Source organism: Styela clava, chromosome 7 (genome assembly GCF_964204865.1).
Source record: "Styela clava chromosome 7, kaStyClav1.hap1.2, whole genome shotgun sequence".
NCBI lineage: Eukaryota > Metazoa > Chordata > Ascidiacea > Stolidobranchia > Styelidae > Styela > Styela clava.
This window is the reverse complement of record NC_135256.1, coordinates 21,475,858-21,491,698: the sequence shown is the minus strand read 5'-3', so window position 1 is coordinate 21,491,698 and position 15,841 is coordinate 21,475,858. Positions and strand designations below refer to the sequence as shown.

At 34.8% G+C, this 15,841-nt stretch overlaps 2 protein-coding genes across 2 annotated transcripts; one reads left to right on the top strand and one right to left on the bottom strand.

Annotated features, from left to right (window-relative positions):
* Positions 1-23: 23 nt before the first annotated feature.
* Positions 24-15,260, bottom strand: LOC144425060 (uncharacterized). Its single transcript, XM_078114261.1, has 11 exons — positions 14,924-15,260; positions 13,702-13,826; positions 13,048-13,187; positions 12,714-12,879; positions 12,067-12,240; positions 11,098-11,195; positions 10,710-10,924; positions 10,230-10,351; positions 10,032-10,134; positions 1,881-1,999; positions 24-526 (listed from the first exon to the last, which is right to left on the bottom strand). The coding sequence occupies exons 1-11, from the start codon at positions 15,174-15,176 to the stop codon at positions 404-406; spliced, it is 1,638 nt and encodes a 545-aa protein (XP_077970387.1). The 5' UTR covers positions 15,177-15,260; the 3' UTR covers positions 24-403.
* Positions 4,540-9,991, top strand: LOC144425059 (uncharacterized). The gene is made up of 8 exons (XM_078114260.1): positions 4,540-5,436; positions 5,673-5,805; positions 6,781-6,962; positions 7,080-7,204; positions 7,415-7,495; positions 7,672-7,980; positions 8,229-8,442; positions 8,788-9,991. The coding sequence occupies exons 1-8, from the start codon at positions 5,352-5,354 to the stop codon at positions 9,306-9,308; spliced, it is 1,650 nt and encodes a 549-aa protein (XP_077970386.1). The 5' UTR covers positions 4,540-5,351; the 3' UTR covers positions 9,309-9,991.
* Positions 15,261-15,841: the final 581 nt, after the last annotated feature.

Genomic DNA, 15,841 nt, shown 5'->3' with positions numbered 1-15,841 from the left:
AGAAGAATATTTAGGTGTAAGATATATGGATAACAAACTCATATCAAGACGATAAAAAAACGTTCAAACGTTTCATAAGCAAATAAATTTTTCAGTGAATTCTGATTTTTTGAACGTAAAACAAAAAATGGGCAAAACTGGGATTTTTGTCCGTTTCTAAAAAAGAAATACTTGATAAGGAATACGTGTGAACGTAACAATCCAATCCTTCTTGTTGACATAAAATAGTTCTGGTTATAAATTTGTTATGATTAAAAGCAAGATGAATTTATGGCTCCATTGTGCTCTCCGTAAAATGCTATTGGGACGTCATATATAGTCAGCGAGGTTTTTAAAAGAAATTATCGCCATACAAAATTAAAATTTGAGTGTATGATAAATTAAAGAGTCGATATATTTGTTTTCAGGATTTATAAATGTCACTGAATAGATCGACCAGAAACTCGTCGATGATTGCATTATCAGGAACAACTGACAACATGCCATACATGGCCGCAACTCCCTCTTTGTTATCTGCTGGATGGCTCTGAAATAATATAAAAATTGGCATTGCAATTATTTTTAAACAAAAGAAAAGCGTCCTATAGACTAAAAAATAGCCACATTCAGCATCTACGCCGAATCGATGGATATTTCGTGACGGATCGGTATAGCTACAGTTAGTCAATGAAACTGTTTTACTTTGCTCTTAATGAGAGTGAAGTCGACGAAGAATATTAAAATGACAAACCAAAACATTTCCCTTGTTTCGTTTTGTATCTGAATGTGGCATTACTGGATATTCTTTTAATATGCCGACTCCGCTTCAGATGCTGTTGGAAATGACTTGAAAATATAATTTATTACAGCGTATTTGACGACCGTCAACTTTTGTAGACAACAACTTCAATCAAGCCATTTGTTTACCAACCAGCTAGCGGACAAAGTCCCTGGGGATGTCTAACCGCCGTGATTAACGGCACGAACGATCGATAATTGGCTTCATGTTGGTGAACTCTCATGCCTCGGAAATCGATTCCAATTCCCAACGTGTGTTGTTTTGGAACGTGCATTCAATGATGACTCAAACTTAACTGAGTGATTCAGGAGACATGCTGAACACTAACTTTAGTTAGACATGGCCGGACAAGCATAATTCAAATACGAATAGGCCAAAGCATCAAAGAAAAATAAGTATTTGGACCAGCAGAACACCGAATAATGACTGTGTGTTCAGCAATTCTGTGTCTTCAGCGACTGGTTGATCTGAAAATCAAATGCCGAACTCTTGTGCCCAACCAGCATGAGATTAGGGAGAAACATCAATGAAAAAAACGCAAAACGCACGATCGCACTTGGTAAAAGCATAGCTTTTTGTTAGATTTTGAAATAGTTAAACGGTCCAAAATCCTTTCTATTTCCGGGTGAATGAATCATAATTGAAAACGGAAATACGATACGACACACATTGCCAATATAGCTGGTTTTGGAAGCGGTGCACTGCCAAAATAAGATTTCTTGATTGGTAACCAAACGAGTTCAAGACCAACGCTGACTGTCCACTTCAAGTTTCGCTGAATGTGCTCTCACATACATTTGTTTTCGACTATCGGTCGCCACCTGGTGTGTGTGTGAAATTTTGGTAGAACAAACTACCATTTTCGGAACGAGTTTTGCCAAGCATGCATTCCAATCAGAAAAAGAAATGGAAATGCACATATAATATGAATTTAACTAAGTCATTTCAATCACACATATATAAATATTAATAGATAAAATGACTATAGTAATTATAATTTGCTTGAAAATGAATCGAATTCCTGCTAACAAACAAAAATTAGAACCGCGAAGTGTAAACAACTTTGCTACTATTTATTCACAGTAAATACATATTAACAAACCTTTAAATCCTTCACAACTTCCGCCAAGTCAACCAACCACTGATCATAGCTCTTAATATGAGAAGGTAGTACAGTACAATGGATTGAATCTGGGTTGGTTTGAACTTCGGTCTTCCAACCTATAAAAGATATTTTGTGGATCATGTTATGAAGATTTTCATAACAAAGGGGTAGAGTATCTATCGCTTTGCCAGAGTTTGTTTTATTTTAGCTGAATTCTTTGCCAGATAAATTGTATTAAATGTATCTATTATAAAAATTGTTCTGTAATTGGGATACACAAGAAATGCTGTAAGAAATTTCACAAGTACCAAAATTAGTCAAGAATAATTATATCATGACAGTTCGATAATTGCAAATATTTTTCTGGCATCGTCTATGCCCGATTTCATTCGATTCTTTGATAAATGATAGGTAGAAGTTAATTGGTGGCAATTTGATAAAGTTTGTTAGTTCGGAAATACGTACAGGATGGGCTAAATTAACCCCTAAACAGGAAACTTGCCGGTGGAATCCCCCACTCAAGACTGACTTGTTTAAAATTCATAGAGTATACATACACATAAAGTTATCATGTCTATTTTGTGCGATCGGATATCTGTGAAGGATATGGCTGTGATCTAAATGATCGTCACATAACAGGAAATATCACAGCGGGACTCTCCATTGCAAAACTGATTATCTTGTATTAAGTTATTTTAATGTAATTCAATCAAAAAACGTCAGAATCCCAACGTCACCAAAATAATTTTCAGACAATTTTCAGACTTAACGTTAACAGTCACCAGTATAGGTCACTCGTAAAGAAAGCCACAACCGGGTATTTGTATATTCGGATTTGCATTGGTATTGCAAACTATCGATAGGCTTTATGGCCTGCCAAACAAGAGCGTAGCCAGCCCAAAATGGGGGGGGTGGGGGGATTTATTTTTGTCTAATGGCGTGATACGACGCTTACTCGTGCTTTTTTCTCCGAACAAGGCTAGATAGAAGCAGCCACTGACATGCAACAAAATCCTAAAGAATCTCTCTAAAGCCTGACTTCGCTGTCGAAGTTATCCAAGATATACAAGAGCGCATTTTCTTTTATCTCGGTTGGTTCATTATATGGCAAAATTTAACTCGTGTGGCTTTGGAAAATTGAATACATACAAGTGATGGAGTGCGCATTGTTTGGAGTCGGGATAAACATATTGCCATTCCGCGAGACAGATAAGTATCTAAATTGGAGTAACCTCACGCCAACTTCCTATATTTTAATGGGAAATGCGGATGCATTCGTATGGTCTATCACTTTTTATGAGAAATCCATTGTGAATAGCTAGATACAACAAAACTGCTGGGATTCGTTTTGCATGATTCATACCCCGTCTGAAATAATATGATTCATTTATTTTTTGCTAAATGATTGAAAATTAATAAAAATAAGTGTAAGAATATTTGGAATAAATTTGTCGTATTGAATTTAATACTTTTCAATCATAAATTTCAATAGAACGTGCCTTGGAGCCGTAATTCAGATGTATCTCATATTTAACGAATTTCCAATATTTATACATGCAATTTCAGTTTATTTGCTATTTGTATATAATAATAGAGTGAAATTCTATATTCAACCGGTTGAATGCGAAGCTGATTATGGCTTTCGATTGCTTGGTATGAGCGGAAACATGTCATCTCTCGATTTCAGTAATTTGATTGGCAATTGACGATACGGGGCAATGAACAAAATATTTTTTCTGCGAATAAAGGAAGTGATTTTAAAAAAATGGGTTTCACTTACGATGTAGGGCATGGGGTTGTGTAGCTTCAGTTTTTGCAGATATTTCGGCGCTCCAGAAGTGTGTGTACCAATTTGGAGGTAACTAATTTTGTTCGCCTACTCTACATCAAGTTGTGTAAAGGTACTAAAACCTATGGGCTGGGAGTATATTCACCCGGCTAATACAGACAGTCCCCGAACTCGTAACAAAACTAAAATAAGGAAAATAGGAATCAAATTATGGGCTAACTCTAATCTGGTACACACACTACGGGAGTAACGAAGAATGTAAACATGGTAGTCAGAAATGTTGTATGATAAAACTTGATGCTTTAAACGTGAGGAAATATTAGACAGAAACTCGAGTTAGACGAAAAATATTCGAAATATTGTACATGATTGTTCGTTCAAATACGAAACTTAATTGGTCAAGTCACGATAAAATAACACGTGTCACGTTGCATTGTCGCTTAGAGCTACTGGGACGATATGGTTTTATGGTTGTGCATTGTGCGTCATAAAATGACTGTTGGCGCGAGACTAAGTTCAAACATAGTTTCCCCATTGTAGAGAAGTAATATTGTTCATATCATACATAAAAATCCCATTAGATTATTTTCAATTATTTTTAAGTATCTGAAACTTGAATAACACGAAGGCTCAGTGATTTTTTAGTGATGTTTGCTCCGCGCTATGTCTTTCGCAGTCACGTGTTTTTAACAAAACTTACCGACTAAGGATTCTCGCACTCCTTATCGCCTCGTGCACACCTGGATAATGAATCCTGCTTTATGGCGATTGGATCAATGCAGATTTACAGTGGTGCAGTATGTACAAGCAAGTATTGGTTGTTGCAGGGCTGGAAGCAATTGGACTGGAAGACACCAAACGGCGCCAACCAAGTACGGCGGCCGAAATCTTGGCTCGGCGGGACAAGTTCCGAAAGTTCAGAGGAACACAGTTTATTATAATGTCTAAAATGTAAAACTCGCGAGTCAACATTTTGTCTATGTGAAAGAGTTTGCACTGTCCTTTGAAGAGTAAATCATTCTTGATATTGGTAATTGAATTTGGTCCAACAGGTTCAGTGCAGCCACAGTCGACCATGCATAGTTTTCGCATGAACGCCCAAGAGCGTTTTATTGAGTTTTACGACTATTTAACTGTTTGACAGTTTGATATACTACTACCTAGTACGTGCTATCTATTGAACCTGGCTGCAGTAATGAATTATTATCACTTGTTTACGCAAGTGGAATTACTCTTTTGTTTCGACGTGGCCTTGACAAGTTAGACAGTTATTTCCGATATCACGGGTACAAAACTACGTCAGTTGCTTGAACGACAACAGTCAATAACGATTATTATGTCGATCAAATCACAATTCTTAGAATCGAAACGTCAATCTCTAGTTAGTACAAGAGTATAATACAAAAAACTTCGAGGATCTTTTAAAAATTAGAACAAATAAAAATCAAATAAAAATGGCATTTGACAATAGCAATTCTGCATTACTAACTTATCCAAATAAATTTTCATTGTTAATTAATATTTGCGGCTTCGACTGATCATACATCTCAACCCATGGCAACAATGTAGCTGTAATATTTTATATTTATCCCTCTCCCAGAAAAAAAATATTACAAATCTTCAAGAAGGAGAAATCATATATATCTAAATATAATTGTACTTAAAATTGGAACAAGAAAATGTTGGGAAGTTTATCAAGCTATTTTCTGTATGGTATCATATGTGAGAGTTTATATCTCATATTCGTACGGAGTCTTGTCGTAGGTAAGAAGACCTTATTTCAGTTGTGTATATTTATATCAAGTTTTGTTGTCATTTTTAATTTATAATAAAAATTAGCCACTGAAAACAAAAATTTATGCTTACCAGTAGTCTTTCATACTTCAAGTAATCTTTGCAAAAAGAAAACTAAAAATTTATTTTTTAAGTTCCATTTTGAATGTTGACATATGACCTCATTAAGTATTGTACAAAACGTTGATTAAACAATTATTTTACAGACGCCAAAGCTTACTCTCTGAATATCACATCCGTGATGATGCATCACAAATTAATATGGGAACTTCCGGATTCCAATGAATCGAAATTGTCGAATAATCTTAGATACACAGTTTACTACAAAATGGTGGAAAAGTAAGTATTAAAACATCATAAAAAAGAAAAAAATAGGTTCAAACTTTAAAACCTGACCTGATCAATTAGAATGAAAATCATATTTGCAGTTCCCTTAACTCATTAGGTATAAATTATAATTTAAACTATAAAATAGTGCATAAAAAGATTATTGACATATATATTAGTAATATGCGTGTCTAAGGGGGGCCACAGGGGCATCCACCCCGGGCAGCACGTTGTAGGGGTGAGTTTGTTGCTTAGTTTGATATTCAAATAATAACAATACAAACTTTTCACTCTGAACCTCAATTTAGTTATTCACGTGTATAACAACATCTATAATTTGTTTGCCCCCAAATTATTTTGAAGTTTGATACAAGGGCATCATAATCAGGAACTAACCCCGAGCAGCAAAAAACTTTGTCATTACCATTTGCCAGGGCCGTTGCCGAAATTGAATAAAAAGTCGGGAAAAATTCAATTTTTTTTTATCCTAAACATATTTATAGAGTATTTCCAGTCTCTCGATAAGAACACGGATATAGAAGCTATCGGAATATTGCCGGTTTAGCATTGTCTAACTAATTCCATTACGCTTTTCAAAGCAATTTTTTTCAACAAACATAAAAATTCCACAAATAAATTTCAGTTATATAAGCCATGTTTTAATAGAATGCGTAACTAACTCGATTGCATTAAGATTTCGTAATAGCAGACTATCTTCTATAAATATTTATCACACTTTCAATTACCCAATCAATAATATATAGTAAAATTATTAAGTAAAATTATATAATATAAAGTAAAATTATTATATCTAGTTTGCATTGCAACTGTTGCATATTTTTGTAGCTTGCAATGTTCGCTATTTTCCATAATTAAATATCATTTGAACAAATAAAAAAGGTAAATCGACCTTGAAATTCTAAATTTTAGATATGAATATAAACTTTGAAAAATCAGATAAAATGACACATTTTGAATGAATTTCAGCGATGAATGGAGATTTGGATTTGATTGTGTTGATGTTGACGTCAATTATTGTGATCTGGAAAAATCCATTCCGGAAATATTCCCTGAAGTAGAGTATTGGTTTAAAGTTACAGGAAAAGTTTCTGGATCTCCCACAATCGTTTACAATACGTCTGAAATCAGATTCATACCTGAACACGACAGTAAGTTTTCTCTTTTTCTCAATATAAATATCTCAATCATCTTCTGTACAACTTTTCACATTTTAATCTCTTCAACTCTCTTCATACTCTATAGATAACCGTTCTGTTGTTTTTAAGCTATTCTTGTTCCCCCAAATTTTACTCTGACGTATGTGGATGACGTCATATTCGTGCGACCGATCATACATGCTTTGCCTAACGGAAAACGAATCGACGATCACATACAACAACTCACACATCAGGTAGACCTTTGACATTTACATATATTTTGCCCAAATAGAAATCCGTGTAATAAGCTGGTCTTTCATCGTGTATTACTTTACTGGAAATAAAATTACCGAGAGTATATTGCCAAATTAAAACAGTAAAGCTAGTCCATGCTTAGTCCTTTAAATAAAGTTTATGACTGAATTGGGAAGGGGACGAATCACAATCATGTTTTATTCAATCAGGTGAAGTATTGGCCGTTTAACAACAAAACGCAAATTCTCTATGAATCTGTCGAGGAATTGGGCAATGAAATTTCACTACAAGTAAGTCCAATAATATGTAATCTTTAAGTAAATCAATGCTAAATTTCAATAAGACAGTTGCAAAAATCACACAGTATTGACGACGTATCAAAAACTGTCGTTCTTCCTATTTCAAAAGTGAAACACCTAGTCATTTGTTAGATTATTGTAAATTGATCTGAATTTACGAACTACAGGTTTCTGGAACCCAAGAATATTGCGTCAGTGTCCGATTATACGCAGAAGACGTTGGAAGTTCTGGAACACCAAAAACTATTTACTCAGCCTGGTCAGATCCACCATCTTGCATTAAACCACCAACCGTCGCCTCAGCGATTGATCACACTCCAGTGCAATTATATCATGATGAAACAAGTGAAACTGTCAAGTTTGTCTGTATTGCTACAGCTAGCATACTATTCGTGATGTTAGCCTCATATGCAGCTTACCAGACGAGACGAAAATGCAAATTTATGTTTGAGAAAGGCCAACTACCGGCAGTGACGGTACTCTAAATATATTAATATTATTCACGTAACATTATAATAAAATGACAAAAAGGCCACAATCCTCCCTAAATATACTAATTTTTTTTACACCGCGGGTCATTGGAGTAAAAGTAAAAAAATCAAAATTAGATTAGAGATATACTAAGCCAACTAAGGCTTATAAAATTCATAAAATGTAAGCTAGGTATATAGATATATAGGCTACATTTTAAATGGGTATATTTTGATGTTCTATTTTGATACAGCTAAGAGTTCTCCAAGAAAGTGAAATAGATCCATTCTCTGATGTTGAAATTCGAACGAGTAACAATTACATGTCGCAAGAAGATGTCGATTCTCTGCATCCTGATTATTTGGGTTTAACAACTGACTGGCCATCAAGCTCACCAATGTTGCAACTAAAATGCACTGATGCTGATTATCAAAGCGGAAGTTCAATTCAATATGTAAGCGAAACAGGTGTGTACAATATAGTTTTAATGAACATAAAAATTAATTGTGTTCTCTGTATTTTTGAGTAGTAAGTCAGTAGTTTTCAACAGGGGTTTCCTAGAGTTTCGCCAGTTCAGGGTTCTGCAAGCTTCCGTTGAAATTCAAGAGTCAATTGATATACGAGATGTATATTGTTTGAATCTAATTAAATACTCATTGGCTTTGCCCCTATTACTTAACATGCGACACTTTAATTAAAGCATTTTAACACAATTTACGACACATTGGTACCAGAAAGGAGATTGATAATGGCTGTGACATGAGACCTAATAATGATGCGACTAATCAAGTTCATATGCATTTTGTTTGCAGAAACGGAATATTTACCAGAATTGTTTTACGATCGTTCTAGTCACGAATCCGAAGCTACTTCTAGAATAAATATGACGTACGGAATCGGAAGTTACGTTCACGAACCGACAGTCGATTATTCTCCAGATCTGAGCGAACGACTGCTGTTAATGACTCCCACACTTCGCACACGACTGGATATTGGAGAAATTTGGGAATCATCACCAGGAGAGGCAAGGTGGAGTCCATTTTTGTTTGGCGATGACGTCTTAGACATTGCACAATTACGCCAAAGTACGGGTGTGTGGAGTCAAGATTCTACATCATTAACAACGCTGACAGATATGGATTTATTGTTTGACGTTCAGCGTTTTTTTTATCCCTCATCCCCGATAAGTAATATTTATCTGGGAAGCAGTTCTGCAATAACAACCCCAATCTTGGGAAATCGTCACGAATTCGAAACATTCAATGTCGCGTACTCACGTAACCCAAGTAGTGAAGTTCCAGATCTACTTTCTAACGACTATATAAACATTTGAACAGATTTATGGCAAACTTTTATTATTTGAACTATCATACTAGTTGATCAGCTCTGAATTGGTCATGAACGTTATTTGCAAAACAAATTGTAACTGTTTGAAACGTGTTTATAGTTTTTATGTTTTATAATTTTGCCAACGTTATACTTTAAGCTATTGTAAATATAGACATATTTTCAGCTTGGTATTCATTCAATGTTTGATTTTTTAATTAAAATTTGATGATTTCTAATTATAATCAAGACTTGGGTACTATAGCTCAATATTTTCGTGGTCGTAGATACATTGAGTTCAAACCTTGGGTATAATACGTTTTTGTTAAATTAACCATTTTGTTTTTGTATGAACATTTTGGCAAAATGCTGTAATAAACATTTGCTTGAAATTACATTGAATTTTACCCAATTTACTAGAAATTAGCTATATATATATATACTATGAATCAATTTAGAAACTATGACTAGCAACAAATAAAGTAATTAACAGTTGGGGTTGCGTGAAACTAACTACCTTTCCTTGCTCTCTATGCCTTTGCGCAGGTGGATCCGTATGCGTATTACGCAAGGATAAGGATTGACTTTTTATGGAAAGAATACTGAATAAACATGTCTCGCCATAAAAACAGAATTATTGTGGTATAACATAAATAATTATATCATGGTATATCATTTCTACCAGTTACAATTAATTATGATTCTAATTTTAAATGAAAATTTTACATACCCTTCTTTTCCATAGCATCAGCAATCTGGAAGACGGTATATCTTTTGTCAACAGATCCAAATGCAAACCCAGTAATTAAAGGATTTCCCAAAACTTTGAGGCCCTGTATAATATATTATTTATTATTCTGGGTTCTGAAATAATCGTTGGTATAACGTACTAAGGTAATTCTAAAACGATTTATTTCAAAGTACATACTTCGATGTTGTTCACTCCTTTTTGCATTTTCTTCGCAGTATCATAAATCTGTTCTGCCATCTTTATGTATCCGTCTTGACCCATTCCTCTCAGCGCTACCCATGAAGCAGCGAGGTGTCCACCTGGATCATAGAAAAAGACTATATTATATGATATGTCATATTGAATCATATACCTCACACACAGCATCCGAATAGCTGGATTGCGTTGAAGGGGGCGAGTTATTCAGCAGGAGAGAGAAAGACTACATAACTTAATTTTTTTAGATCGGAGGTTTCACTGCTAGTGGCACACTGAAACTTAATTAGACCATGCTAGTAAAATATCTTACAACCACCATGACAATGCTTGAATCACACACCCGGTCTGGCTCCAGCCATAGTTGGAGAAGCAAACAATCCTCCAGACCATTGAGATTAGACAATGCTAGTAAAATATCTTACAACCACCATTAAGCATGGTAATGCTTGAATCACATACCCGGTCTGGTTCCAGCCATAGTCGGAGAAGCAAACAATCCTCCAGACCATTGAGAATAAGCAAAGAATTGATACTTTCGTATCGACTCGTGTCTGTAAGTGATTACACTTGATCCCTTGGTGGAAAAACCGTATTTATGAAGGTCGGCAGATATCGAGGTTACACCCGGAAGTCGATAATCCCATTTCGGTATAGGATGTCCCAACTTTTCGATCCTGAAATTAAAGAGATGGGGGAAACTGATAAATCAATGGGTGTTGTTTGCATGCGCAATATTTCGATATTGAAACTGAAACAATACAGATATATACAGATTTTGACAATATGACAATACTTTCAGATTCTGATACCTGCACGACAATCAAAGTTCAAATAGCCAGTCTCTTACCATGGGAGCATAAAACCACCGTAGCAGGCATCAACATGCATAGGCAGTCCTCTCTTACGAGCTATTTCGGAAATATCTTCAATTTGGTCCATGATTGCCTACAAATTACAGATCGTCAATTTGAAAAAAAGGAATAACTTATAATACAGGTGACAACAAAAACCCGAACCCATAAATTTCTTAATTACTTCGTTGAAAATTGTGTAAATTGTTTATTGTTAATCATTAATTGCTCTCTATTCTAAAATATGTTCCAAATGCCCTCCTTGGCGTAGGAGACAGACTTGCATCTTTTGCCCAAAATTGTCCATCACTCGCACATACACCTCTGGGCATTTCAAGATTTAGGCTGCAATTCTAGCGTTTGAGGTATTTGAGGATTGTACCGATACATAATTCTCCAAAGATAAAAATCTAAGTGGTTCAAGTCCGAATGAGGGGCACACTCAACGTCACTGCTCACTGGTGATCAGCCTTTTCTAAAATCGCTCTTTCAGGCAGTCAATGGTGTGATTTCATGTGCGGAAGGGTGTTTCGTTTAGCTGGAACACTGGTCATCGATCACTCGATCAGTCCCTCAAGTCTATAATGTCCAAGTGTCTAGTAAAACTTCCTCAGCACCATCACGTAACGTTCCGTATTCACCGTTCGAACTATCTCATTTTTGTTTTCAAGCCAATATGAACGAATCATGCCATGTTTGGAAATGATTGTCCTTGACGTGCACTTTACTGACTGTAACGAACTCTGTAAGACTTCCTTCGGAGGTGCTGAGGTAAATACTATCTTTGCTATTGACATGTCTTCACAGAAGAAAGTGCAGTTGAACAGAAAACCAAGTGATTGATTGACAAGGAGTACATTTGGAACATATTCTAGAGACAATACCTTTTGTACGGAGCGTCCCGTATTTAAAAAGATTTCACTTCAATCTAAATTCTAAATTATATTCCTATGCTATAAATATACCTGTGGGTAGGATGGGGCTGACGCAGCAAGTAAAATGGTATTATCATCAATAGTCTGTTCATATTGCCTTAAGTTGCTCTGTAAAGTCTCTTTTCCGACGACAACATGTTTTACGTCGATGTCGAAATAATGGGCTGCTTTTTCAAATGCCGGATGTATACTTGATGGAGCCACCTGTAAAATATGGGAATGGTTTAATTTCCACTGCATTTTTACAGGTTTAGTGTAAAACATATATTATATGTAAATATATTCATATATATCATGCGTCTTGGAGGCCCTGAGCATTCAAAACTTTGGTGCCCTGTATATAAAAACTAGTAATGATGAAACTGGCATTATGTTTGGGAATATTTCCATACCGACAAACATTTATAGAAAGGTGATAAATGATATTCAAGAATTAAAAATAAGCAAAAAGTTATTTCATTCAACCTGATCAATATTCAGGTCTGAGTCGTCTGACCAACTCTAATTATGATACTGAGGTACCACTGAAAATTTTCCTATTCCTAGTACTTCAAAATGAGACAGAAACCTATTTTCTATCCACGAAAATGAAATAGTTATAATAATAATAATAGTTACAATAATTGAAAAACAACTGAAATTAGCCAAAAAAATACTTCGTCAAAACATGAACTTACAATGTTCGGTCGCTTGATATGTGGTGTGAGAGCTCGTGCTCTATCTCTATATGTTTTCATTGCCATTAAGATACTCTCCGTTCCTCCGGACGTCACGCTTCCCACGGTGTCACCATCGCCGTGTAACATGTGTGCTGTCATCGCCACAACTTCGTTTTCAAACTTCCTGTATTTGAATACATTTTTGTACATAGCCTACACACTTGAGAATAGTAGAATATATTTATGAAATTGTTCAAAAATGTGTAAATTGCTCAAAATAATTGGAGCCTAATTGCCATTTGAATGATTTATCAGACTATGCTTAGATGGTAATCGGTCAGAAGGAACAAACCTGAGAGCTGGAAATACCGTTGGGTTTAGAGCGTTGTCGTGCATGAAAGCTTCAAAATACATTTTCACTGATTCCATCTGTTGCTTAAGAGAATCCACGCCCTCGTTTGGGGTTTCGTTGAACAATGAGAACGCTTCTTTCTGGTGGAAAAAATAGGATTATTTGTAGAACAAGAGAGCTACGCTCAAATATATGGACATCTAGTGGCAAATTCGGATGACGTCATACCACTCAAAAAACGAATCCCATGCAGCTCACCGAAATATTTGAAATAAATAAAAGTAATAGCCTTCTAGGGAAAAATTCCATTTTTAAACACTCAAAGCAAATGGTCCAGTAATCAATGAGAAAAGCATTTTTTTCATATCGATACCAAGAAGAATTCAAATAATAATAATAAGAAGAGTGCCAGCATAAAATGCAAAACGATCGTTATGTCCACTTACGTCCAACAACTATGTTTCTTTTTATTTCATGTTGAATTTATTCTTTCGCAATGTGCTGTTAATATTAATTTTATTTACTGATACAATTTGATGTATGGATGTGTGGTCAAATCGTGTGTTAAGGGAACATCTCATAAACGTGGAATTCAAGTATTGTTTGTAGTGGGTGGGGCGATATCGTGTGAAGTTTAGATTTCAAAAAAATAACCTGTAACTCGAAATTCTTTCCATGAGCGGTATAAACGTATGCAAACAACCTTCCTTCCTCGCTCAAGTCACCATGTCCTCCTTTTAATTCTATCAACTCTTTCTTCAATTCATCTGTGTCTATGCCTGAAAGTAATAACGAGTTATGAAAAAATAATTGTGAAAGATTTAAATTCACTCGTATCGTAGATAAATGCAGTCAGGGTCGGATTTAGACGATAAGAGGCCCTAAGCTAACCATACATATAAGGTCCTTCTTAAACAATGACGTCATAAGGAATCTAATAGAACCCTTATAATATGCAATTCAAGAGTCTTGTTGCACACTAACGCAAATATATTTCTGTAACGTTTCGTCTGAGCAGAATCAGACTTTCTCAGACAAGCAGTTTACAACAATCATTGATTTTCACGCCTATGTAAACGGTATTATGACGTCATAAATCAACTTTTACTTTGTGTGCAATACGAAATACAGGCCTGACTAATTACTGTTAAATATAACATTACTGATAAATTAAATTATAATTCCACTTTTTGAAATTTATGGGTTTACAATGAAAAAGATTCGAAATAGTAAAATAAATTATAACACTTAATTTTCGTTGTTGCTCAAATAAATTAGTATATCTTTATATCGATATACCATTTTGTACAATGTTTCACACAATTTTATAACAACCGGTTTTATACTGAATTTAAATACGACTTATAATGTCCGGCCTAAAATTAATAATATATTAAAATTGAAGTCGAGGCCCCTACCGCTTGAGGCTTCAGCTTACCCCACCTTGTGTTGAATCAGGCCCTGGATGCAAAGTATATTTTCTACTACAGACACGAAATGATTAACGTGAATTACTCAATCGCGTATCACAAAAAATATAACGAAATAAACCGAAAAATCTGAATAATTTCTCTCAATATCATGTTACAACCAATAATCATTTTGGACGATTGAACAGTGTACTACAAAAATAATGTTCACTAACGTGAAGAAATAACAAATTGTGGATATCATAATATAACAAAATAATGTTAATGGCAATATTTTATTTTTATTTTGAAGCCGATATTACCATATATAGGATGAAAAATTGCTGTCGTTACACAAACCATTCTGACTCGATCCACAAATTATTAGACTAATCGACTTCTTAAGACATAAAAATGTGTGGCTCGTAGATTCATTGGCTTATTTGTAACACTTATAGAATATTCACCTTTTTCTGGTATAGGAATGAGTTGTCTGTCGGCATTTTTGTCACTCTTCTCTTCAAAAGTTTGTTTTATGAATCCCTTTATTTCTCTTTTTGTAAACATATGAAGAACGGTAGGAAGACCCGGTAATTTCAGAATAAAAGTTGCAATAACTTTTATCACGCCTTTGAGACCGCTTTCATAACCAATTCCAATGAGTCTGATTAAAATTACCGTGAAGACAATATTTGATACAATCTCAATAATTTCCTTCATGATACCGACAAAAATTGAAATATCTATTTTCTGTCGTATCAAACCAAAACAGTATTGATCAATATAAAATTAGTCAAGTCCTAAAAACAATGCAGGTAATGATGAATCATTTAAACCAGTATTTTTCAAGGTGTATCACAACAGTCACAGGGTGAATAAATACGAAGGGATTAGGCTACCACGAAATTTGTAAGCGTGCATAGTTATAGATTAACAGTAATCACCAATTTATATACCGATCCAATCTTTATTGGCTTGACCTTGAAGATTTAAGGCAAAAACCTGTCTGTGTATACCATAACATATTAAAGGCTGATGTACCTTCTTTCTAGCTATTGACTTGACGCCTGGTTTTTCCTGCATACATGCTGCAAAATTTGAACGCATACTGATGATTCACTGCTGTAGTAAGAATAGATTCTACAATGCATCTTTATAGCTTAAAAGTTAATCATTAAGCCGTGGATCCATTAAAGATAGTAAATTAGTTTACTCTCTTCAGTTTATGAGCATATTTTATAGGCTAACATTGATTCACTGATACGAACTGAAATATAATTCCGGTACCTGGAATAGAATAATTTTAAGGTAAGTTTTCAGTCAGTTAAATGTTGTATTAATGGGGTACAGAATCAAAAGAAAAACATTGCAAACTAAAAAACGAG